This window comes from Phyllostomus discolor, chromosome 3, assembly GCF_004126475.2.
Source record: "Phyllostomus discolor isolate MPI-MPIP mPhyDis1 chromosome 3, mPhyDis1.pri.v3, whole genome shotgun sequence".
NCBI classification, from domain to species: domain Eukaryota; kingdom Metazoa; phylum Chordata; class Mammalia; order Chiroptera; family Phyllostomidae; genus Phyllostomus; species Phyllostomus discolor.
The window spans coordinates 148,205,356-148,231,533 of NC_040905.2; the positions used below are offsets into that span (position 1 = coordinate 148,205,356).

The window sequence follows — 26,178 nt, forward strand, 5'->3', positions numbered from 1 at the left end:
CAGGGTTTACTTCTGTTTCTCATTTTTATTATTAACAATGGAGGTTCACAAATATGGTAAGTATGGATTTAGATTTGGTGCATAGATGGTCATATATTCTGATGTATTTATATGAGTGAAAAAATTGGTAACATTTAAAACAAAAGACAGCAATTAACTCTTTATAATCACACAACAGTGATTGATAAAGATTTTTCATCCCATTTGGTGACTGTTAGGTGAAACCCTTGTCCTTTGGTGTTGCCTTTTTTTCTTTGCTCGTGGATGAGGGACATATTTCTTAAGTACTGAAGTTTGGACAGCAAAAAAAATTGCCTTTTTATCTCAGATTGAGAATAATTTTATTTGGGGAGGGAGTCCTCATGTTTCTTTATATTAAAAAAAACCTTAAAATGTAATATTATTAGGCCTTACTGTATGACCCTGGGCTATTTTCCTACCCCTTTCTCAAAACTGAATGGTACTCCCTAAATGTAATCTGTGCTTTGTTCCCTCATTGTTTCCATTCATTCTAGTCTCTGGTCTCCAGCTACTTTTTCATTCTTCTCTTCCTAGTAGTAACTGCTTATCCTTGAAGACCCAATTCAAGGTGTTAATTACCCATGAATTTCTGAATTATTGTTTCTCCAAACCCTTAACAGAATTACTTATCCCCTGCTTTTTATTGTCATAACAGCATGTAAGTGGCTCTTATAGCAACTATGAATCATAGATATGTCACTGTTATTAAGTGTGGGGCATGTGGAAATCTTGTCATCTGCAATTGCATGGATGGACCACGATGGCATTGTGCTGAGTGAAATAGGTCAGGCAGAAAAAGACAAATGCCATATGACTTCACTCATATGTGGAATCTAAAAAATAAAACAAATGAGCAAGCAGAACAGGAACATATTCATAGATACAGAGAACATTTAATGATTGCCAGAGAGGAGGGGAGTTGGGGGATGGGTGAAAAAGATGAAGCCGTTGAGAAGTAAAAATCAGTAGTTAGAGAATAGTCATGAGGATGTAAATTACAGCAGAGGCAATATAGTCAATAATATTGTAATAATTATGTATAGTGTCAGATGGGTCTAGATTTATAGGGGTGATCAGTTTGTTCAGTTATATAAATGTCTAATCACTGGGTTATACACCTGAAACTAATATAATGTTGTATATCAACTGTAATTGAAAAATACAAAAATATTTCAAAAAGTGGAGCCAAGTGTTATCCATCTTTATCCATCTTCCAGAACAAGCATTTAGTGAACACTTGTTGAATTGAAATGTTTAGAACACCACACTTCTCATGATTAAGAAAACAGCTTGCCTCATTAAATTCCTTGATCCATAGTGGCCCTCATTCACCATGTTTCTCGCACACCCTTTTCCCACCTGTTACACTGTGGTTGTTGTTTTCCATTACTTCGAGAGTAATCAAAGAGGGATCATTTTTTGTGTGGATGGAATGCAGGGAAAGTGACTTTTGACTCTGTTGCTATTTGGCTTTGAGTTTCATTTCTTGTCCCTTTTTTGCAGGACCCTAATCGGAGTGTTCATACCAGCAGCAGCAGCAGCAGCAGCTGTAGCAGCAGCAGCAGCAGTAGCAGCAGCAGTAGCAGCAGCAGTAGCAGCAGCAGCAGCAGCTGTAGCAGCAGCAGCAGTAGCAGCAGCAGTAGCAGCAGCAGCAGCACCAGTTTTTCAAAGCCTCACAAGTTAATGAAGGAGCACAAGGAAAAACCTTCTAAAGACTCCAGAGAACATAAAAGTGCCTTCAAAGAACCTTCCAGGGATCACAACAAATCTTCCAAAGAATCCTCTAAGAAACCCAAAGAAAATAAACCACTGAAAGAAGAAAAAATAGTTCCTAAGATGGCCTTCAAGGAACCGAAACCCATGTCAAAAGAGCCAAAACCAGACAGTAACTTACTCACCATCACCAGTGGACAGCAAGATAAGAAGGCTCCTAGTAAAAGGCCCCCCATTTCAGATTCTGAAGAACTCTCAGCCAAAAAAAGGAAAAAGAGTAGCTCAGAGGCTTTATTTAAAAGTTTCTCTAGTGCGCCCCCGCTGATACTCACTTGTTCTGCTGACAAAAAACAGATAAAAGATAAATCTCATGTCAAGATGGGAAAGGTCAAAATTGAGAGTGAGACATCAGAGAAGAAGAAATCCACTTTACCGCCATTTGATGATATCGTGGATCCCAATGATTCCGACGCGGAGGAGAACATGTCCTCTAAATCTGATGTGAGTAGTCTTGTTGACTTCCCTCCTTTCCCCCCTTAGTTTTCAGATTTTATTTCAAATGGTTTCGAGATAAAGAATGTGGAAAGAAAATGACAGTTGAACTATAACATGGTAGCATGGAAGCACTGAGAAATTAATTTTCTTAATGAATGGAAAGAAGGAAATTAAATCATTAAGAACTCTGCAAGTTTTTAGGCTGTGGTTTAAATTGTTAAAAGAAAGATATAGTCCATAGTATGATAATGGTTATTTGAAGAGCAGCAGAAAAACTTAGATGCTCATTAGAGCTTAGTTACTATGCTCTTCAGTGATTGCTGATTTAGGAAGGTAGGGATGCAATAGAACTTGAATACAAAGGACAATAAATTTAAAAGAGAAACTTAGAAAATATTAGGTTGCTGCTATAATCTTGGCCTTATTGATCAATGGAATGAAAAAATTTGTTTACATAAATGGGAAGCTGGTGATGGTATTTTTAAAAGGTTTTATCTAGGCAAAATTGATATAGCAGTATACTATACATATATATATATAATTAGATAAATTTTAATGTATATATGTGCCTGTGAAACCAGGTGAAAGTATTTTGAAAATGAAATATTTCCATTTTTTTTTTCACTGTATAGCCACTGATTTAAAAGTACAGCTGTGCTTTGCATATCTGTTTTCTGGTAGTAGTAATTATTTTACTATGATCTTCATTACAAGTTTTTTCCGATGAGTGAGATTATCTTTTGTGGGTACCTAAAAGACCATCTAATATCCCCCCAAAATGTTACCTGATATTGAGATTTAAACTTATAATTACAGATTTCTCAGAGTTGGAAGGGATTTTCAGGTTATTTATTCTAACTTGCCAGTGTAAGAAATCTTACACTTTACTGACAAGACTATTATTCATTCAGAAGGTATTCGGTTCTGTTTCTGGAGAATAGAATAGAAATTTTATTTACTATGAACTTATCTCTTCCTCACATTTCCATTTTCTCTCCTTTTGACCTTCTACCATTACTTATCAGTCATGATCAGTCCCAATAATCTTACTTTGGCTCGTCAGTATTTCTAGACAATGGTCAAGGAAAACGTGTGGCTAAAAATTACTGGCAATTTTAGAACACTACTCTTTCTGTTCCAAGAGGTCACTTCACAACTGTTCCTAGTTCAGATGCTGGCAAGAGGATCTCAGTAACAGATTCTCTCTTCTACGTTTGCACTGTCTTTAGTTGAAAACCAGCCAGAGTTAGAACATGGGATCAATATCGATCTCTAGTCATCCAGAGACCACTTTCTTGCCCCCTGCTCTCTATAGCTAATCTTGAAATTTAAATAGAAGGCTATTATTAGGTGCACAGTAGCATATAAAATACTGGAGCCCTAGCTGGTGTAGCTCAGTGGATTGAGTGCCGGCCTGAGAACCAAAGGGTCACTGGTTTGATTCCCAGTCAGAGCACAAGACTGGGTTGCCCACCAGGTTCCCAGTAGGGGGCAAGTGAGAGGCAACCACACATTGATGTTTCTCTCCCTCTTTCCCTTTCTCTAAAAATAAATAAATACAATCTAAAAAAATAAGATAAAATAAGAGATTGTGTAATTCATTTCAGTGTTGGGTAAAGGCTTATAGTAATAGTTTATGAAATGGAGATCAGAGCTCATGAGTTTGTTCCAATATCAAGCATTGATTTTTCCTCCTTTTCTTTTTTACCTCTCATTTTAAAACAAAACTTGTTCTTAAGCCAGATGCTGCTTGGAACTTTTTTTGCATGCTTGACTTTCCTTTCAAATCACCCTTAAATGTTCAGTGTTGTAGTTAGGATGTGATTAGGTTATCAAGATTGCCGAATTTAGCAACTTTGTTCTGACATGGTACAATTCTTCTAGAACAGAGGTTTTAAAATTATGGGTGGTGATTCACTGGTGAGCCATGAAATCAGTTTAGCATGTCATCACCAGTATTTTTTTAAAGTTTAAACACATTGTAATTAGTATAGGTACATACTGATTTGTGAAATTTTTATTTCAGAGGGTGTGTCCTTTCTTATAGTAAGTCATGGTCAAAAATTTTAAAGGCATCTTGAATGTTTGTTGATTTGTGAGACTAATGGCATTAACAAAGCAGTACTGAATGCTCCCTTTACATGAAAGTAACACAGATTACCATATTTTGCTGTGTATAATGTGCACTTTTTGCCCAAATTTTTGTGGAAAAAATAAGGGTGCTCATTATACATTGGTAATACTAATTCCATATGTGTATAAATGTTTTTTAATTCTTTTATTTATGCTTATGTGTTAAAAGTGTAACTCTAGAAAGCAATAACAATATCCATATGTGAAATGATACCCTGGAATAGAGTAATCAGTTTTGTTTCTGAATATAAACAAATAAAAAATTGAAGTAAAAAATTAAAATGAAATATTTTTTTCCTGAAAGTTTGGGCCCAAGATGTGGGTGTACACTATACACGGGAACATATTATATACAGCGAAATATTGTATCCTTCTCTTTAGATAATTTTCTGTGTTCTCATTTTTGTATGACTTTTTTTATAAACTTTATGTCCAACTTGGTATATACAGAGCAATACAATAAAAATTTTCTGGAGTGAAGAGTTACAATTATAATTTCTTATAGTAGATAGCAAATTTTTTAAATGATTCATGACATATTAGAACTACATATCCAGTGATCATATAACAGGAGTGTTTGTAATGTGCAGATCTTCACAGAGTAAGCCTCTAAAGACTTTTCAGGTATTATTTCAGTATCAAACCCAACAACTGTACTTTCCTTGTCAGTTTTTTGATGGTAGTAATGCTCTTATTCCTGCCGCTATTAGTTTAATTCTCTAAAAGTAGGTGCTGGAACAGAAGAGAATTGACAATAGTAGTTCCAAGTAAGCCAGGGCCCAAAAGACCTTTCTGTGAGCAAGGGAGGATAAGAGGGCTGAAATTTCCTTTATTCAATTGTAAAGCTAGCCTTTGTTTGGCCTTTCTATCCGTTCTACCTGGTGTCCCTCGTGTGGGCAAGACAGAAGGAATGAATAGGAAGCAATTGTAATGGAGAGCCCTAGTAGCCCGAACTGTCCCTTGGTCAGTAACTGTCTTGGTGGTAGCTTGGGATGGGCCCAACTTCAGGGGGCACCATTCACACTGTCCTGATGGTGAGTGTGACGGGTCTCAGTAAGTGGGATCAGGTGACCTGATCTTTCTAAAGTCCTTTCCAGCTTCATTATTTAAATATGAGCCAGATACATGTTCCTATCAGCCAGATACAAGAGGAATGGGGTGGCAGGTAATTTTAGACACAGTGGGTGGAAATCATGGACATTGGAAACAGAAGAAAGAAAGAAAAAAATAATTGGAGAGTATGAAGAATTAGGAAGGGCTGGGGCAAGATTCTTTACCTGGTATGTCTGTAAAGAAAACATTTTGCTTTGGTACAAGTTAGTTACAATTAAAAGGAAGAACTTTTTAAAGAAGATTTTTTTTATAAACTAGATTCATGTTTTACATAAAAATAAAAATCACTGCTATTGAGATGGATTAGGAAACTTAGAGTTGTTTGTTGTTGTTGATCATATTTTTATATACTTGGTAAATGAGGATGGAAAAAGGAAAAGTACATTCATGGTTCGTATGCCTGCATGGTTTTGGGGGATCATGTATCTGTTGGTGAGTGTTTAGGTAGGTAGGTAGGTAGGTAGGTAGGTATGTATGTAAATAGACAGTCAGGTGTCAGGTACTCAAAGAACCAAGTTAGGAGCCTGTACTCTGGTATCAGACATGTGGACTGTGATTTGAATCTCACCTCTATGTGTGATCTTGGGCAAACAATTTGACCTTCTCTGTTTCCTAGTGTTTGGCATTTGTGTGTGAAATGGAGATTATAATAGAATTAAATGAAAATTATAAATTTGGAATGATCCAAATTTTTAAGATTATTGTGAAAATAGTCAATCTGAGTAAAGCACTTAGTACAGTAATGTAAAAATGTGAATTAGCAATTATTATGTATGATTTGGCTTCTAGAAACCTTTATAACCTACCTAAAGCATTGAAATATTTTTTTGATATTCAAAAATACTACAGAATTCTATCTTTTTTAAATGTGTGGCTTATATGTTTTAAAGGGGAAAAGGTACTTGGAATATGTGTCATGTTGCTCTGAATTTTGTCTTGAGATATTGATATTCATGTGTTACATGTGTCCTGTGGAAAAACACAGGACAAAGGCTCCAAGGTTTTTAAAAAATTTTTACTCCAGAATGTAAAGCTCCTTTTAATTAAAGAATAGTTGATATACTATATTATATTAGCTTCCGGTGGACAACAGTGATTTCACATTTATATATGTTTTATGAAGTGATCACATGAGAAGTCTAGAAACCATCTATCACCATACAAAGTTATTGCAACATTATTGACTGTATTCCCAATGCTGTATATCATATCCCTGTGCCTTATTTGTGTTATAACCATAACTTTGTACCTCTTAATGCCCTTCCATTTGGCCCATCCCCCCTCCCCACTGCCTAACTCTCTGGCAGCTATGAGTTTATTCTGTGTATCTATGCATCTGTGTGTTTTGTTTGTTCAGTTTTTAAGATTCCACATATCAGTGAAATAAATATTTATCTTTCTCTGGTTTATTTCACTTAGCATAATACCCTCTAGGTCCATCCATTGTTGCCACAAATGGCAAGATTTTTTAAATCTAAGTTGAAATACCATTTATTTCACTGGAAAGAAAAAAGAATGATCCAACTCTGTGTCCACCTGCCACAGGCTTTTGGGCCAAAGACTCAGAAGCAGGGACACTTTCACCAGGGTGATTCCCAAATCCAGCACCCACTGGAAGCAGGAGGCGTGGAAGTGGCCTAGGCCCCACCACAGTTTCTGCACACAAGGACTTCTGCTAGGAGAACAGAACAGGAATGGGAAGCTACAGAAATATTGAAGGACAGGTAAACAAGCAGGAGAGAGAAAAGGAAGAAGTGGTCAGAATTTAGCAAGGTATATTAAGGTCCGAGGTTTATGAAGGATTAAACACAGAGCCAAAAACGTCCTAGAGACCGGCTACCATGATGGATGTATTCCCATGCACAACCACAGCTCAGAATTTCAGCCCACGCACATCCTACCTCAAGCTTTAAAAGGCTGAATACCACGCCCGACCCACATACTGTTCTTGCTCTCATCAGGCCATGTTGTACCAGGAGTTTGTGCAGCTGCCGAAGCTTGAGAGAGCTGACCATCATGCCCAAAACCATAGTCCTCTCCAACAGTGCGGACAGGTGCTGTAGTGCAACACAGGGAGCTCCGATCCAGCCCATAATATGAAATAGAAGCTGCAGTAACAGCAGCAGCCTGGGTTCTGGACTTGTGGGGCAGCTAGGATAGGGTCTGCTCTGTGTAACTATATGCAGAGGCAGCTGCAGCTGCCACTGTCTCATAGGACCAGGCAGCAAGGAGTGCTGTGGTAGGCATGAAGCACTCAGTAAGCATTATTATAATACGATGAATCCCCATAGCTCATGGTGTAAGGTTGTATGCACTACTTCATATTGCTCATTATAGTGCTCGATAAAGTCAGCTACTCTCCCAAATGATCTATTGAACATTCTTTGAACCAGTATCCACCTTTCCCACACTGGTAGCAGCACTCTGGTCTCCCATCCTGGGTGCAGTCCTAAGCCAGCTGGTGGACAACTACACGTGCGTTTGTTTGCCATGAAACTGTGCTGGCAGGGCCCTTGATGGCCTCCACCACATCCTCAGCCCACTCCATGGGTATGAAGGCATAATCTTTCAGATGTCATATTCATAACCAGACTACTCCTCAAACTTGGCCTGAAGCTCTTTGCTGGTACAAGTGGGACTGATGTTGTTCACATGCAACTTTGTGGGGATTTTGCTCTTATTGTTGCTGGCTTCCACATTGAGATTCACCCTGTGCAGCTCGTAATGGTGTAGGTTGCATATGGCATCCTCTGCTGCTTCCTTATCCTCTATGAACAGAAAGCTGTAGTTCTTAATGATGTCACATTCCAGCAGCTTCCTGTACTGCTTGAAAAGCGTGCCGTCTCCTGCTCTGTAGCCTCCCGGGGCAGGTTTCCTGTGAACAGCTTCACCATCTTGACACTGCCCACTGGGAAATCAGCAGGAACTTTTCCTTGCAGTACAGATGATTCTGACTGCAAATGCCAAGATTTTGATGCAGGCTTCCAGGAGTTGGGGACTTGAGGGTAAACCACCCATTGTGGGTCCTTGGCTTTGTGCAGGAGAGAATTCAGATGAAAGCCAGCATAGAGTTTAAAGTGAAAGTGAGTTTATTTGTGAAGTGGTGAGACAAGGGAGTAGGCTTCTCTACAGACAGAGCCCCCTTTGGCAGAATTTGCTTCCTTTATTGAGATTCATTAATGGGGTGGTAGGGTATTCAATATAGGGAAGGAATATTTGGGATCTTCCCAGGAAAGGGGTGGAGATTTCTCAGAGGAGCTCAGTTGGTTATTTTGTGTTCTTTTGTGGGCCTTCCTTTTGGATCACTGCAGTACAGGATGTATCATTTAGCATGTTAATGTATTGCAATGAACTATAATGAGGCTAGGGGTTATCTAGTCATCATGTTGGATTGAGATGCTTTCTGCTGGTTTTAAGCCATAAATCTGGTGGGGGTGGGGGTCTTACTTCCTGTTGACAGTTCTTGTACCTTTTATCAATTGTTGCCACATACCCTATTTCCATTTCATTCTTTTCTATGTCTGAATAATAATTACATTGTGTGTGTGTGTGTGTGTGTGTGTATACACATATACATACCACATCTTCTTTATTCATTCATCTGTCAGTGGTTACCTAGATTGTTTCCATAGCATGGCTACTGTAAATAATGCTTCAATGAACATAGAGGTACATACATCCTTTTAAATTCATGTTTTTGTTTTCTTTGAATAAATGCCCAAAACTGAAATTGCTGAATTATATGGTAGTTCTGTTTTAATTTTTTTGCAGAACCTCATACTGCTTTCCATAGTGGCTACACCAATTTATAATCTCAGCAACAGTTCACAAGGGTTTCCTTTTGTCCACATCTTTATCAGCTCTTGTTTCTTGCAAAGATTCTAAGTTTTAAATTAAAAGTTAAGCCAATGTTTCCAAGTATTTTTTAGCTTTATAATTAAATGAGATAAAGGACAAGAACATATTTATCACTGTATTGAGCAGGAACTTGGTAGTTTTTTATGTTTTTAAAATTGCTGTTACAGTTAAAAAAATTACTAAGACATTTTATCTTTGGGTTACTATTAATATGACTGAAAGTAATTTTAAAATATATTTTGTAATTCCTGAAATGTTTCTTATTTTGTAAAAAACCTGATATTATCACATGAAAGTCCATTAGTAATTTTCCCTTGCAGAATTTGGGAGGTCAGGTGGGAGGGCAGACAAGGAGGCAAAAGGATTGTTTTCTGGTGGATGAGCATTTAGCAAACTCAGAAAACACGATAAAGGCATGTTTTTGCTATGTATGTAAATGTTAGTATTAAGAAAATTTTGCACTCAAAAACCTAGATAATTCCCATTAGAATAAAGTTATTCTTGGTTTAGGAATTTATCATTTTGTGGCCATAGTGGTCATTTATGGAAAGTGACTGTACTCACTAGTGACAGTGTTAACTAGAAGCTTAGGAAAGAGTAAGGATCTGAGTGTATCAATAGCAACCAAAAGTTTGTAATTGTGGTTTGTATTAACCTGTTTAAACTTTACTTATAATGAAAAAGAACCCATATATCTTTGACTCCTCTTGTAATTTCTTAGTTTTTGTTTTTCATATAACTCTGCTTCTCTATTGAGTTGATCTTGTTTTGTGATATGAGGGAGTTTGGTATTCATAGCAGGGAAGGAGGGGAAAAACAGTAAAAGAAAATTGAAATAACCATTTATGATTGGATTTGGTTATGGTAGTAATTTCCTTATCATTGCCTTGACTTTTTTGCCTTGCTTTGTAGAAATTTAATCATAATTTAAAAGTGCAGAAGTTGAAAGTTTTAATTATCTTTTCTTGAAAATGGGCATATTACATTTGGTAAAATGTTTCATACTTCAATCTGCAGTGTGAGACATGAGATTTTAATTATGTCTTTTGATAGTTTTGGCTTACCAAATTGCTTTTGTGGATAAAAATCTTCTTGAGGGAGAAAGACAAAAACTCCCCAGATGGGAACATTTTTTTCCAAGGGTAAGGTGGTAGTTCAGATACAAGATAAAGACTTCAAACCACCTTAGCAGAAGTCTCTTTTAAAAAGAAAAAAAAAAGGCAGGAGAATGAAAAAGAAACTTCCCTTCTTTTGTTGTGCCTCATTTCCTCCAACCCCACCCTGTTCCTTGCCCTGCTTAAAACTGTCTGGAGTTAGCAGTAAATGTCTTGCTGTTGAAGCATTGGCCTTAGGTTTTATATGATGGAAGGTTGTGGCAGTCAGGGAAGAAGGTCTTTATTGTGTTTTCAAAGTGGCTTTTTAATGACTTGTAATTCCAGCACATGCAAGAGCTGTAAAGTCTGTAAGTATGGTGAGTGAGCAGCTGGAGAGGCCATTTATTAAAGGGCTGCCCTGGCTCTCCAAGGGGGGCTCTTATTCTGGAACTCCTGTTCTTTGTATTTTATAACTGGAGGTAAAAATACCTGAAGAGTTGCAATTCTTCCTCTGGTAGATCCACCTCAACGTGGAGCATTAAGTAAAACAATCGGAAGAAAGTTACCTTCGTTGGGTTCATAGAGAAATTTCACCTGATCTTGCTGTTTTTTGTGGGTTTTTTGTTAGATATAATCAGAAGAAGGTGATGAGTTCAAGCCAATGAACTGTTCCTTTATTCAGCCACATTTCTGGCTTATTTTAAAAAACAGATTTGAGGTGGGGGGTAATGGGGGGAAGGGGGGAGGGTTGGGTGGATGGGCTGGAATGGGAGGGGGGAGAAAACTGTACTTGAACAATGATTAAAATAAAAAAAAACAGATTTGAAGCAATTAAAAACATTTCTTTAACAGAGTTAGAGGATTTTTTTCTTCCTTGTTTGGGCACCATACTAAACCCAAATGTTTTCTCAGTTTTTATTTATTTTTTTTTTATTAGGAACTCTTTTTTACTTTGAAAACATTTCAAACTTGTGGAAAAATTGCAAGAGTTGTGTAGTGAAACTGCCACTTAGCCTTTACCTGGATCCTCCAATAATTAACAATATGACATATGAACTTACTTTTTTTCTGTTTTTATTTTTTTAAATTTAATCTTTAATGTATTTTTTTACCATTACCATTTAGTCCCTTTATACCCCCAGGATGACGGCTAGTGGGTGGGGGGAGATTAGAGGGTGGAGGGACTGAGCAAGAAGGGAAAAGGACTCATAGCCATGCACGACAGTGTAGTGATTGCTCGGGGGAAGGGGGCATAGGGGAGTAAGTAGCAATGGAAAAATACAATAAAGATTAAGTCAGTTTTTAAATTAAATAATTCCTTAGAAGCCTTAGCTGAGGGCCATGAATAGACAGGAGACTCTGTCATTGTACAGTTGGTTGTCATCAGTAATTGCCCAAACTTGGCATTTTTACTTATTTGAATTGAATTGTTTTTCTCGCAATAATTTCCATGAGCCTCCTTTAAAAGAGCTGCTTTGCCTATTCAATACATTATTATTTCTTAGTCTAGACCACATGATCTTTATGTAATTGTCCCATCTGTCATCTTTATACCCGAAGTCAAAGATGTGACTCAACATGATTTTGCACAACTAGATTTACCATGCCATAGGGATACCTTACAGTTCCAGCTGCACTTTCCTTGAGTGCTTTCTATGTGCTAGTTCTCATTCTAATCACCTGATTTGATTTAACCCCTTTAAGCCACGAAACTGAGGCTCCAAAGTTAAGAAACATGAGCATGGTTGCCATGTTTAAAGTGGTAGAGCCAAAATTTGATCCATGGTAGGGAATGCCCTGAAGAGGAGTTTTGGGGTGAAGCAAATTTTATTTTCCCATGAATTCATCTTACAGTTGCAGAGATGGCATCATGAAATTGGTGTCACTGGTGAGAAAGCCTTTGATATATTCTTGTCCCATTTGTGAATCATCTTACTCTGATCTACCTATTGGTTTGGGTAGATCTAGGTTTTACCTAGAGCCTTCATTCAGGAGGTGATGGGTTTTCCTCATAGCTGGATTTGTCATCCACAGCTGCAATTGAGGGAAGAGCTGTGAAACATCCAGGAACCTCTAACTTCTCATTCATACTTGCTTAAAATAAAACAGAGCCTCATGGATCTGGATTTCACATTGTTTTTAATATGTCATCAACACGATTTCCCTGCTCCCAGAATTTTTCCCGCCTGGTTTTGCATGGGAATTTATGTTTAACAGAGCTGAGCTGCAATATCAAGCTTTCCCAGAAGGTGCCACCAAATAACAAATGGTGTCCTCCAGTTTGAAGATTCCTTCTTTTTGAGTCTTCTAGTTATATTTTGTAATTTCATTTTTACTCTCTTTACAATATTCAAAATGTAGGCTGTTCTCTCTGTGAATTAGGAGACAAGATAATGCAACAATATAGGCAGAGAGAGGATGGTTTTCTTTTGATGTCTGTGTAATTATTTAACTAAGTTTGAGAGATTGTTCTCAGTGGGTAACAATTTATGACTATAGACTTCCAAGGCAGTGTCAAGGCCCACAAAGAAAAATCACCCCTATGAGGCTTCTCTGGGTCACCAAAGTTGACTGCACAGTGAGATGTTCCCAGATAAAGTCGAAGATCCTTCTATTAGGCAGGAGAAAATGGAAAAGCATTTATTAAAGTGTTAGGAGACAATAGATTTTGCCTTTGAATTCAGAAAACATAGAGGATGGAGGTGGGTGTGGTACTGAGATAGGGAGAGATATTTAGAATTGGTGATACAGAGAAAATAATTTTCTTGCCTTTCTAAGTCATGGAAAGAAAATGTATGTATGAGGTCTTAAGATGGTACTTTAAATAAATAAATGAAATAATTACTAAAGTGTCCTGGTTTGAGGCCTCAGTGTTTAGAATCATAGTATTGTTTTTTAAAAGTTAAATTGTTGACCCTTGCTTTATTTTGTGGTCCTTCTATTTTTTTAATATGATAAACTATCATTGTCATTTTGAGTAACTACAAATGTTTCCTTCTAAACGTGTTTATTTTTAATATTCTTTGAATATTTTAATGATGTTCAATGACATTTGAAAATATTCATGCAGTAGGTACTTCTATATATAAACACTGTATTAGGTGGTAGAGATGGTACAAAACTAGGCTGAACTTTGAAAAAAGGAAGGCTGGAATCAGTGTAGATAAGGGCCAGGTGGATAGGAGAAGGGATTCTTGATCTGAGGAAACAACTTGAAAAAAAAAAAGGACTGATGGCAAATTCAGGCAAGTGTGTACTGTCCTTACTGAAAATGAAGGGAGATCTTATACATGAAGCCCTTCAGTTAATTTATCAAATTGATTTATCAGGGATGAAGAAAGCCTATTGAACTCTACTCCAGACTAGGATTGCCCTGGACCCTTTTATTCTATATCCTCTTATGTAATCCATTCAATGCATGAGATAGTTTTGTCCCCATCTTATAGATGTGGAAGTGGCAGAGCCAGAATTTGAATCCAGGTAATGACCAAAGCCTGTGTTCTTTTGTACCATACCACCAATTAAACCTCCTTGAAGAGAGAAATCACATCAAATTAAAACCACTGTGGTACTGATTAAACCTTTTCAAGAAAAATCTAATTAGCAACATTAACTTTTCTCACCATCTGGCTTCTTCTGGTAATAGTGCCACAGTTCAGTGAAAGGAGGAAAATAAGAAATAAGAACTAACCCCAAAATTTGGATACTTGGCTATGAATTATAGTTGCGAGAATATCACCTGGTGTGGTGTCCAAAATGCTGATCATTTTCTAGTAAGAAAAACTGCTGAATGTATCAGAAAGCTGTAGTACTTCAGAGTCTGTCCATGGGCACTTGTTCACTAGTGTACTGTCTTACTAGAGTGTTTCATACCTCATACTAGGGGCAAGGACATGGACAGAGTTATTGGAAGAACTCCCCTTATCTAAAGGTTGTCCTTATGAAGGCTATAAGGAGTGTAGGGCTCCCTTTTTCTGGAACCTAGCCATACTTGACTAATAAATTATCTTCCTGGGCCTAGTAGGGATGGATGGTCTAGTCTAGACTCTACGCCACGGTCCCAGAGCATACACTTGGAATCAAAAGACTAGACAGGTTCAGTTTACTGATGATGTACTGTAAAATGTGGATTTTAATTCTAATGATGAGATTACAGATGTGGACTGCTACTCAGGTATTCATTCAAGCAATAATATTAATTATATCACAGACAAACACTTACCACTTGTCCACTAATTATAGTCTGTGAAAATGTGATATTGGTAGGTGTTCTTGTAAAGATTGGAGAGACAAAGCTGCTGTTTAGGAATTTAGCAATTTATAATCCATGGCCACAGTATATATATCTATATTTTTTTTAATCTTGCAACATGTTTCTAAAATGTCATTTTCCATTTGACCTAACCTTACATTAAACTGGTAATGAAAGCAGAATCTTGCTGAAAGTTTAAAATGTTTGTGTCTGACAAATTCTACTTAAAGGTGACCTAATACAATTTCAGTAGTATAAAGTACTCTCTTCCTCTTTCTCATTATTTTCCAGTTTTGTTTTAATTAAAGGCGAACGTCAAACTTGTTGCTGATCTTGTGATGGGGCATTTGAGAGTGCTAGCTTATCTGATAATCTTAGGTCAGGGTCTCACTTCTCTTGCATAATCACGTTTGCCTTCATTGTCCAGCAACACATCCCATAAGCCACGCATCTTCCTCCTTGTTTTGTGTAATACAACCAATGAGTCTCATTGTTTACTCCTCAAAAACCAGGGTTTGAAGGAAACAGGTGGTGTCTCCCATGCTGCCCATCTCCTTATCCTCATTGTATAAATAATTGTTGTCTTACTTCTTCTTTAGAAAACCTTAAAGATTTCAGACAAAGTTTAGAAACCGTGAACAACTATCTTTAATACAGCACTTACTTCATGATTAAGAAAATCATGGGATTTTTAAAGCAGAAAGAGTTCAGAAACTTCCTCTAACAACTTGCATTCTGTAGAGGAGAGCTTGAGGCCAAATTTTACAGCTTGCCCAAGATCATGAAGTTCTCATTCCCTGCCCCCTGAAAAGGCCCTAGGATGCAGGTTGCCAATTGGGGTGCCATTATTGTTTCCAATCCTTCATATTCCCTCATATCTTTCCCAAACTCTTTGCCACTTGAACATTTTAAGGTGGTTCCTAATAAGTTGTTTATATCCATTAGACACAAGGCTTGTGTCACCTCTTGGCTCCACCTCTTAGTCTGTGCCACCTTGTTGAATAAACAAATGTTACATTTCATCTCCTCAGCAGAATTGTACCTGAAAGCCTCATGTCATGTCTAAGGTGAGGGTAGGGTGTAAGTCTCGGTGGATAGTACGGAGATTAATTGGCAAACATTTTGGTAGACTTGGTTCCTGGTCCTTGATTGTCTCTGGGAAATTGCCAAGCAGAATAATCATGGCTATATATATTTAGGGGAGGGATCATTATGCAAAACAGAAAATGACACATCTAGGTATCTGGGGAATCAAACGTCTTAATATTGCTTAATAATAAAAACACGGAAAGAACTTATGAAACCTACAATATAAATGAAGCCTTCCTTGGACAAGCTGATATTCTTAACAGATGAAATCTGAGTTCTTCTCTCACTTACCCTTCAGTATCTTCAGTATCCGCCTCTGTGTCCTGAGTTGTTCCCGAGTCTCTCTACATATGTACCAAGATAACCTTTACACCAAACAGCCAGCTGCTCACACATATACCCACTTCCAACTTTTCAATTAACCCTTATGCTCTTCAGACTCTAGTTTCCTCATTTTCTTTCCCTCCACTGACAGACATCTCAAAAGCTCCCTTATTCCTCAACCAACTGTGGTCTGGCTTTTGCTCTTGGAAACTATTCTTAAAACTATCACTGGAAAAGGTCACCAGTGCCTTCCAGATTCCAAATGTAGAAATCATTTTCTGAGCACTTGATTTTACCTTTCTGGCACCTTTAGTTTGCTTTTCTCTTCTATTTCTTGGCTCTGTTATACCTACCTGATGTCGTTAAGAGCTCTCCACCAGTCCCCTTTGCCAGCTGATCCTTTTGCACCACTTGTAAGCTGGCCATCACTAGTCTCCTTTTCTATTATATAATCTTCTCCTGGACAATCACCTATTACCTGTTTCTTGTCTCTTCTTTTTCCCAGGCCCTTTTCCATATACCTATGCAAAATACAAATTATGAAAGGAAATATGCAAAGAATATTAAACAACAAGCTAACATGGTGTTATCGGTCATTTTCAAAATACTATCTTTAATGTAGCCATATTTATAAAGCATTTTATTATTACAAAACCTCAGATACCAGATGGACTAAACACCAAATTCTCTCTAGCCTTGCTTTTTGTCTTTTTGTAATCTCTTATTTTGGAGAATTTCAAATATACACAAAATATGCAGAATAGTATAATGATTCCCCCAATTTTCCCATAACTCAGTTTTCATAATTATTATTTTTCTTAATAAAGAAGGCTTTTTAAAATTTTATTTATTTTTTTTATCCTCACCTGAGGACATGCTTATTAGTTCTGAGAAAGGGGAAGGGAAGGAGAGTATGAGGGAGACAAACATCAATGTGAGAGAGACATATCAATCGGTTGCCTCTCCCATGAGCCATGGGACAAAACCCACAACCCAAGCATGCATCCCAATCGAGAATTGAACCCACAGACTTTTAGTTCATGGGACAGTGCTCCAACCAACTGAGCCATACCAGCCAGGGCTCAACATATTAACTGATGGCCAACCTTGTCTCAACTATAGCACCATCTACTCTTCTCCCAATATAATTTTCAATATAATACAAGGTGTCTTATTATTCACACATAGATATCTTGATATGAATAAAAGATAAGGGCTTTTTAGAAACATAACTGAAGAATCATTATCACATCTGAACAAATTAATAATTCTTAATGTCAAATTTCTGGGCAAATTTCCAGTAGAATCAAAATGTCATAAATTTTCTTTTTGTTTTTACAGTTTGAATGAATCAGGATCTAAATTAGGTCCATCTTGCTGTTTGTAAAATTATCTTTCAAATTTGTGATATATAGGTTCTCCCTCATCTTTCTTTTTTCACATTAAAGTGTGAAGAAAAAAATTAGTTGTCATATAATTCTCAGTTTGAATTTTGCTGATAGTATCTTTGTGGTGTATTTTCTTTCTTTTTTTTTAAGATTTTATTTATTTATTTCTAGGGCGGGAAGGGAAAGAGAGAGGGAGAGAGAGAGAGAGAAGCGTCAATGGTCAATGTGCAGTTGCTGGGGGTTATGGCCTGCAACCCAGGAATGTACCCTGGCTGGGAATCGAACCTGGGACACTTGTGGTATATTTTCTATAAATTAGAGGCATGGCCAGATTTAAGTTTTGGTTTGGAGCAAGACAATTTTATGGGTAGAGTTGTGTTCTTCCATCAGGAGGCCTGTAAGATAAGGTTATTCTGTGTGTGTGTGTGTGTGTGTGTGTGTGTGTAAGAGAGAGAGAGAGAGAGAGAGAGTGGGTAGCACTCATGATGCCTCTATGTATGAATCATTAGGGGTTGTGGATTGGTGGTATTTTCGTTTCATCCTTTTTTTCGTAATTTATCAGCCAGATTTCACCAATGACGAGAAACTCTTTCTCTGTCTTTTGTGTAACTAAAGAAAAAATGCCAATTGTAAAGGAAAAATAAAACATTGTGCATGATTCTCCCTCAGTACCCCCCTCTTCCTTTTTTTTTACCAGTTTGCAGAAGAAGGGATTTTGTTCCCTAACCTCCTTCAACAATGACCAATGTTTTATTAAAGCATTGTTTTAAGACTTCTTTAATCTGACCTTTTCCCTCTCCCTCTTTTTTTAACTCTCCCTATACTTTAGTGATCCTAAAATCTTAGCAATCTTTGGTTCCTTGACCATTCTATGCTGCTATTTCAGTAGTAAAATGACCTTGGTCCTTAATGACCTGGTTAAGGGGTCACCATTTCTTTGAAGCTTTTCTATATAATCTGCCCTACCTAAATTAACTCCTGCCCCTCCTTTATGCTCCCTCCATTAACAATGCATGTATACTTTGATTATAGTTGTTATTCTCTCATATTAAAGTATTTTTCCCCTAATCAGTGGGATATCTTCAGGGCAGATATGGTCTCTTAATTGTCTGATTTCTCAGCTTTTTACACTATGCCTGGCATTTAATTGGTGCTCAGCAAATGTTTAAATAGTGCAAAGATTTATTTTTTATATACATAAAAATATATATATGTATGTATTTATGCATTTCTAGTTAAGACTCCTCTTAAGTGATTTAGCTATTTATAGTTGAGAAGTTTCTGTATCCTGAGGAGTCTCAACTATAAATATATCTGAATAATCTACCAGTGTGATTTCTAGCCCCTCACCTGAAGTAGACAGACTGCAAGGAATGGGAGAACTCACCATATAAATAAGACAAGTCTTGGTCCTCTCAGAGGCACATTGTTCAGGGTATAGGCCACCTGTGTACAGATAACTTCACAGAACAAGATTCTGGAATAAATTGGCAGCCAAAGTAAGCAAGTTGTATGCATTGGATTGCACTTTACCTACCTTTGCAGCCCTTGCCCTTGTGTTAGACTACATAAGCTAGCCAAGAAGTGTGGAGCTATCAAACACTCCCACAAAGCTACCTGAGATTTTTTTAAAAAACTTATTCTACCATGTAGAATATTAAACCATAAAAATAACAAAGGGGAGGCAAGGACCACAAATTAATCTTTTATCAAGACAGCAGAGGAATGTGAGAGTCTAAAATCCAAACATTTGCTTCTGTATTTTAAAAAAGCAAATGGTTTTCAGAGAAATTTCAATAACAGGATGTTGAAGTGAAAGAAATATCTGCCTCTCTATTTCCTATAGAGGCTGTGCAGTGGCGTGATAACATGAAAGCTATACGACCACCTTGTTTTTGCTGTCTGTGATTGTAAAATATGATTATATTTCCTCTAATGTTTATGTGTTCTTGAAATTATTGGAACTGGTAAAATACCACTTGTATATTGTATAAAAGGAACTATTTTTCCCTCTTCTGTTTCCTCGGGTTGCATAATTATAACAGATTAGCTTCCAATTAAAAACCTTAATTTGGTTGTTAAAATATTTATTATATCATTGCATTTGAGTATCTGCAACCATGCAATAATGTTTATTGTATATGTGGAAGAATGAATGAAAAAAGTTTTTAACCACAAGGGGCTAGCATTATTTAAAAAAAAGTTATACTGAACACTAACAGACTGAGAGAAACAAGATGTGAAGGATACAGTTAGTTCTCCTAAAGAACTATGATATTAGTCAGTTTTCAAATACATACTTAATTATACTCAAATGTATATTGAATTATACTAACTGGAGGCTGTTAGTATAACATTTCTAACAAATGCTAAATCACCCTTAGCATTTCTAAGGGTGATTTTTAAAGAATCATGATTAGATTATAAACCTAAAATTATAACCAAGATAATTTATCACAATGGGAGGTTGAATCTATTAGGAGAAAAAATGAACTGAAGAAAGCAGCCATCATTTGGGAAAAAATATTTATGCAAATATCTTATGAAAAGATAACACTCCAGCACATGTGCTTTGAAACTTTATTAAAGTAGCCTAAAACTTATAAATTGATGGATTCCCTCATGTCTTCAGTTCTGAGGATTCCCTAAGTTGGAATTTACATGTTGGTGGGTTCTGAACAGCTGCCCTTCTCCCCAGCCCTTATGAGCCCCTGCACAAGCTGCAGCCAGAGAAGCTCAACTGATTGGCCTGTGCTGATAACTGCTCTCCATTTCCCTATAAAGCATGTTCGCTGTTGCCCACCTCTGGTGGGTGCTCTCATCCTGTGCACTTCTGCTCCTACAGGTTGAATAGTACACTCATTATGAACTCAATATAGTTGTTCCGAAACATGTATGTCAATTCTCCTTATAATCACATTAATTAATTGGTTCTGTGAAAACTAAGATTCAACCTCCCATTGTGATAAGTTGGAATCCCTGGAAAAAATTATTCCTCAAATTAGGCGTGAAACCCGAAGAGGAAAAATCATAAGAACCTAGAATGACACGGCATTCTAATAGCTTTGCAAGTCTCTGGCTTCTTGCTCATAGATGGTGATCATAGATAATGCATTGAATGAAGTTTATGTAAAAGACTTACAGACTACACTCAAAGAGAAAACTCCTAGATCTACATCAAAAGATTGGTTGACTAATGTATATTTATAAACTTTTGAGTAAAATTTCCAAAGGGGTGTGTGTATGTGTTTTCTTTCCCCTCGTTCTAGCATCTTCCACATGACATATGCTCACTAGCCAAAACTCTTGACTTCTCCTCACGCATAATTCTGGTACTATTTCCCCTTGATCCTTGAGTTAGGATGAGCCTGTTACTTCGACAACAGGTATCTCTCCTTTCTTCCATTATTCCATTGTATCAATGACAGTCTTGTTCATATCTCACCTCTTGCAGTGTCATCTAAATGAGTTTATAGGTTCAGTCAGCTTTAGTACCACCCACACCCACCAACATTTCTCTTTAGCAGTATGCTCATGTAAATGTATTCTGGACACAGAAATCTGCTTGTAATCCTAGTGTGTTGGACCAAGGAGAGTGTATCATTTATATTTTGGTGTGGAACACAAACCATGCAATTGTATTTATTTTATTTTACTTTTTTGACAACTGATAGTCAATTTATTGAAAAGATTGATTAAGGCATCTGCAGTGGTGACTTCCACTTCAACTCCTGGCTCAATACTGATGGAGGTAATCTGCCTAACAATCTCAGAGGGGCTGTGCAAGTCAATGAGTCACTTGTGGATCCTCATCTGAAATTGATCCCAAGTCTTAGAACCCTCCCCGCAGCGGGTTTTTCTTGTAGTGATTCTCAGGGTCTTGGTAGGCATCCAAACTGGTCCTTTCACTTTGAGATTCATTTTCCTTTGTGTGCCTGATCAAGTCAGCACACACCTTCTTCAAAGACTTTACCTTCCGGCTGGTTAGAATAATTCTAATTGGGTGAATCGCCACCTCTGTTTCCAGGGGTGTCTTTCCGGTATCTTTAAAAGCCGTTGCAGTGACATGTCTTCCTGACTGACTTGTTCCTCGGCCAGAGCAAACGGCAGTGAGCCAGAAGTGGGCAGAACAGCGGTGAGCTGCAGCTGCAACTGTGACTTCCTCAAAAAGAGAATGTAATTTTATAAACCAAGTGAAAAAGATGTCCCAGAAAGGATCTTGAGACCTGGGAAAAAATCTCCAGTTCTGACAGTTGTACTGACTTTGTGATCTGGGACAAAATAGTTAACCTCTTTGAGCCTTGATTTTATAATCTGTGAGTTGTGAATAATATCTCCTAAAACTTCGTGACTCAGATGAGTAGCAAACAGTACCTGACACAGTTAGGAAATGCTAGTAAAACCTGAATATTTTTAAACTACTTCCTCCACATCCATTTTATTTTATTTATTTAAATTTTTTTAAAGATTTCATTTATTTATGTTTAGAGAGACAGGAAGGGAGGGAGAAAGGGAGAGACACATCAGTCTGTTGCCTCTCATACCCCTAACTGTGGACCTGGCCCTCAACCCAGGTATGTCCCCTAACCTAGAGTTGAATCAAACCAGGGACCTTTCAGTTTGTAGGTGAGCTCTCAGTCCGCTGAGTCACACCAGCCAGGGCAACACACACACACACACACACACACACACACACACACACTTTTTGATAAAATGGGGATCCTAGTAATAATGCTCACCTCAGATTGTTAGGATTATACGTGTAAAGGACTTTCCAAATTTTAAAATACTGCTCAAAAGATGTTAAAGTGATGACTTTATCTAAAAAAAAGTACTTAGAACACAGTCTATAGTAAGCATTTTATCCTTCTTAGTTGATAGATTTTATTCTACTTTCATGTGAAATTGCCATTGTGGATGCTTTGTGGATGTGTTAGTTAACTTTTGCCCAGTATGATTCATCTTGTCTTGTGGTTAGGATTGTGAATTTTGAAGGTGAGGACTCTGTTTTCTCAGACAACAAGACTATGTGTGTCCTAACCAAGAGGTCAGAAGATTCTGAAGTATAGTTAGTGGTTTTTCTAAACAGGCATATTGTTTTATTGTGCTCACATTATTCCATTTCATAGATGTTGCCTTTTTTACAAATTAAAGGCAAGAAAGACCCTCCACCAGCAAAAAAATTATGACTTCCTTTTTCGTAATACTCATTTGATTACAGGGGTCTGTAACTGAACTCACAACATTGCTGAGGTCTGCTTATACTTTGTTTACCTGCTGCTCAGCTGTCACTACTTTTGATGGTGTTATAGTAGCCAAAAGCCTATAAAAATGCAGACCTGCCTAGCATTTTTAAATCAATCGAAGGACATGTAATGTACCACACAGGGAAGATTTATTGTATTTTCATTGTGTGTGGTTGTGAGGCATGCCAGTAAGTCAAAGGAAAAGATTTTAATTGTTACAGAGGACATTTAAAAGGTGTTTAACCCAAATTTCTTCACTAAATGCCAAATTTTTCTTCAGGGGAGGAAAATGCCAAACTTGTTCTGGGTAGTTCATTACAGAATAGGGAACACATAGCCAAAATCAAAAGGCAGCACAGTTCTGCATTAGATTCATAGCTGCATGTTTTAGCTTTAAAGGTACCCCATTAGTACCTTTTAAAGCTACCCTTAAAACGCCACTTTAAATCTGGCATCAGACCTATTAATTTGACTATTATGAATATGTAGGAATATTTTTGAAAACTCCCATGGTCTTGTAAAGCCTCTAGGCTCTTATTAGCAGAAAAATTGTGCCTTCTGCCAGGGCAGGGAGCCAAGATAAGATCCTTAAGTAGATGACATTTAGCATTTGAAAAAATGATAATGAAAGAGAAGTCCACGTGCAGCTTTCGCATTGTTATCCATTTGAAATACCCACTATGGTGTTGGAGTCCAAGCGAGAAGATTAAGCAGATGTCAGGTTTGTTTCGGCAGGATTCACTGCTTAACTACCTTCCCTCCAAAATGTTTTATGCCCAGCATCCTGGGAAGGGTATTGACTAATTCATTTGATCCATCTGCTGCTTTGGGAGACACTCTGGGTTGGTTCCTCCAACTATTAGCTTCACAGGTGGTGACCAGTGAACTTGGGGAGATTATAGCCTTTCATAACTCTTGCGGGACCTTTCTTTCGCCTGCCCTTCTCTCATATTGGTCACTTTGGACTGCAGCCCCCCAACCTGGAAAAAAAATTAGGACACAGCTTATTATTTTTTAAAAGGCCCATTAAAAAAAAAGATGGACATAAGCCAAGACTTTGTCTCTACTTTTCTCCTTTGTCTCCAAACTCTCTACCTAATATTTTATTCCTTGTTTTTTTTTTTACCTTTTTCTGAGGAAGAAATTAAAAGTACTTTCCATGTTTATCACAAGTATATTTTAGTGCTAATGTCTAACACTTTGTGAATAATGGTAACTCCCAGCAAAAGTGTTATCTCACAGTGATAGAGGATGGTTAGAACTGATTATGTGTTCTGAGTAGAGTAGTTCTTTCCTCCAGGTGGTAGAGTTATATACCCAGACAAGGAGGTGGCATCCTCTTTGTGGACCCCAAACTTACCTATTAGGGGTGTTGAGTTAAATTATTTCCCTCCTTATCTGCCCCACCCCCTACCCCAAGGCCTTCAACTGCTAATTCTCTCAGAGCCAGGTCACCAGTACACTCAGTGTCTAGGTAGGAGGAAGTATAGCTGGATTCTTTAAAATTGTTCACCATCCTCTTGTGTTGCACAGCTGGCATCTTATTTTGTGTTCAGGTTGGAAGAATTTCTGTCCCCCCACCCCCACCACTCTGCGGGTGGCAAATACTTGAAATCTTGATATTAATTCTGGAAGAGCTGCCTTCCCTCAACCCATTCCTCTTCTTTGGGGCAGGGGAGGTTGATTCCCTCTGTTTGATCTCTCAGCCCGCAGCCAGAAGCCTGTATGGGACTGCAGCTAGCTCTGTGCTATGTTGTACTGGTGAAAATTCCACAGACTGTGTATGAGTCATTTTCCTCATCTGGAAAGAAGAGGGATGAGGGCAGTACATGATTTGATGGAGTTGTTTTCAAGGAAAATTAGAGTGACTAAAAATCTTTTTTAGATGCGAAACTTTGCAGGAATGATAACTCTTATTAATGATGAAACACTTTCAAGTAAAGCATCAAATAATCAGAAATCAATTTATTTTATGTTTAAGCATTGGCAATGTCAGTTATAAGTATAGCTCAGGTTTGGGTTGACACTGTTGCCTGTTACTCTAATTTTCTGTGGTTTTAAAATATACTGACCTATTCCTATTCAGTGATTAATACTCAATTAGCATTATTTTATCAGGTAATTAAATAGTTATTTCAAGCCTACCTGTTAGCATAAAAAAGGGGGCACTACACATATTTATAGTCTTCAGTCTTTATATATATATATTCCATATATATGTCCATATATATTCAGTATAGTTTTCTTTTTTTCTTTATTTTTTAAAACAGTTTTTAAAAAAATTTCTATTCATTGATTTTTAGAGGAAAGGCGAAAGGGGGAGGGAAAGAGGGAGGGAGAGAAAGAGAGAGAGAAAAACACTGTTTGTTGTTATACTTGTTTATGCATTCATTGGTTGATTCTTGTCTGTGCCCTGACCAGGGATTGAACCTGCAACCTTGGCATATTGAGACAATGCTCTAATCAACTGAGCTACCAGACCAGGGTTCAGTATAGTTTTCTAAAAGCAACTTTATTGAGATACAATTTACACACCTACAATTCACTCATTTAAAGTATAATTCAGTGGTTTTTAGTATATTCACAGAGTTGTACAGACATTACCACAATCAATTTTAGAATATTTTCATTGCCTTTAAAATAAACCTCATACCCTTTAGTTATCATCTTTCAATTACATCTTCTGTAGCCCCAACTATCCACTAATCTACTTTCTGTGTCTATAGATTTGCCTATTCTGGACAATTCATATTAATGGAATCACATAATACAATGTCTTTTGTGATAGGCTTCTTTAACTTAGCATGATATTTTCAAGGCTCATCAGTTTTGTAGCATGTACCAGAACTTCATTTCATTTTATGGCTGAAGAATATTTTATTGTGTGGGTATACCACATTTTACATATCTCTGCAGTTGATGGAGATTTGGATTTCTTTCACTTTCTGCTATTGTGAATAATCCTAGTCTCACATAATGTGTTACAGATGGAACATTGCTTTCTGATCCTGTAGCGGCATTCAGTCCCTGACATTCTTGTTGGTATAATTTTTCTAATTTTTCTGAGCATCTTGAGAAAGTTTAAAGAATTTTGATAGAAGTTGTGGGAGGGGGTTTATTTTTCTCCAACCAAGACAATCATCTAGGTATCCTCAGTACAAAAAACAAGGGAGACATGTGCCACCACTGATGTCTTTATTGCTGGTGGGGATCACTCTCGTATAGTTACACAGCTATTTAGGAAAGTATGGAAATTTTTTAAATTTGAAGTCTGTTTTTAATAATTTTCTTATCATTGCTCTTCAATGGGAGCTTCTTTGGGGAAAAACATCTTTCTTTAAAGACGGAAAAATTCTATCGTCTTCTTTATCAATGTTTGATTTTGCTTCTTAGCTGACTGTTCAGTTTTGTTGTTTATTAGAATAAGTATTCAAAAGAAGTAGTCACTTACA

At 37.2% G+C, this 26,178-nt stretch overlaps 1 protein-coding gene and 2 pseudogenes across 1 annotated transcript in view; 1 reads left to right on the forward strand and 2 right to left on the reverse strand.

Moving 5' to 3' along the window:
* Positions 1-26,178, forward strand: part of MLLT3 (MLLT3 super elongation complex subunit) — a 273,770-nt gene that overhangs the window by 200,445 nt on the left and 47,147 nt on the right. Inside the window, 1 exon segment of the mRNA XM_028523171.2 lies at positions 1,525-2,235. Within this exon segment, the coding sequence (XP_028378972.1) occupies positions 1,525-2,235 (711 nt within the window).
* LOC114505280 lies at positions 6,882-8,406 on the reverse strand (annotated as a pseudogene).
* LOC114504771 lies at positions 20,311-21,759 on the reverse strand (annotated as a pseudogene).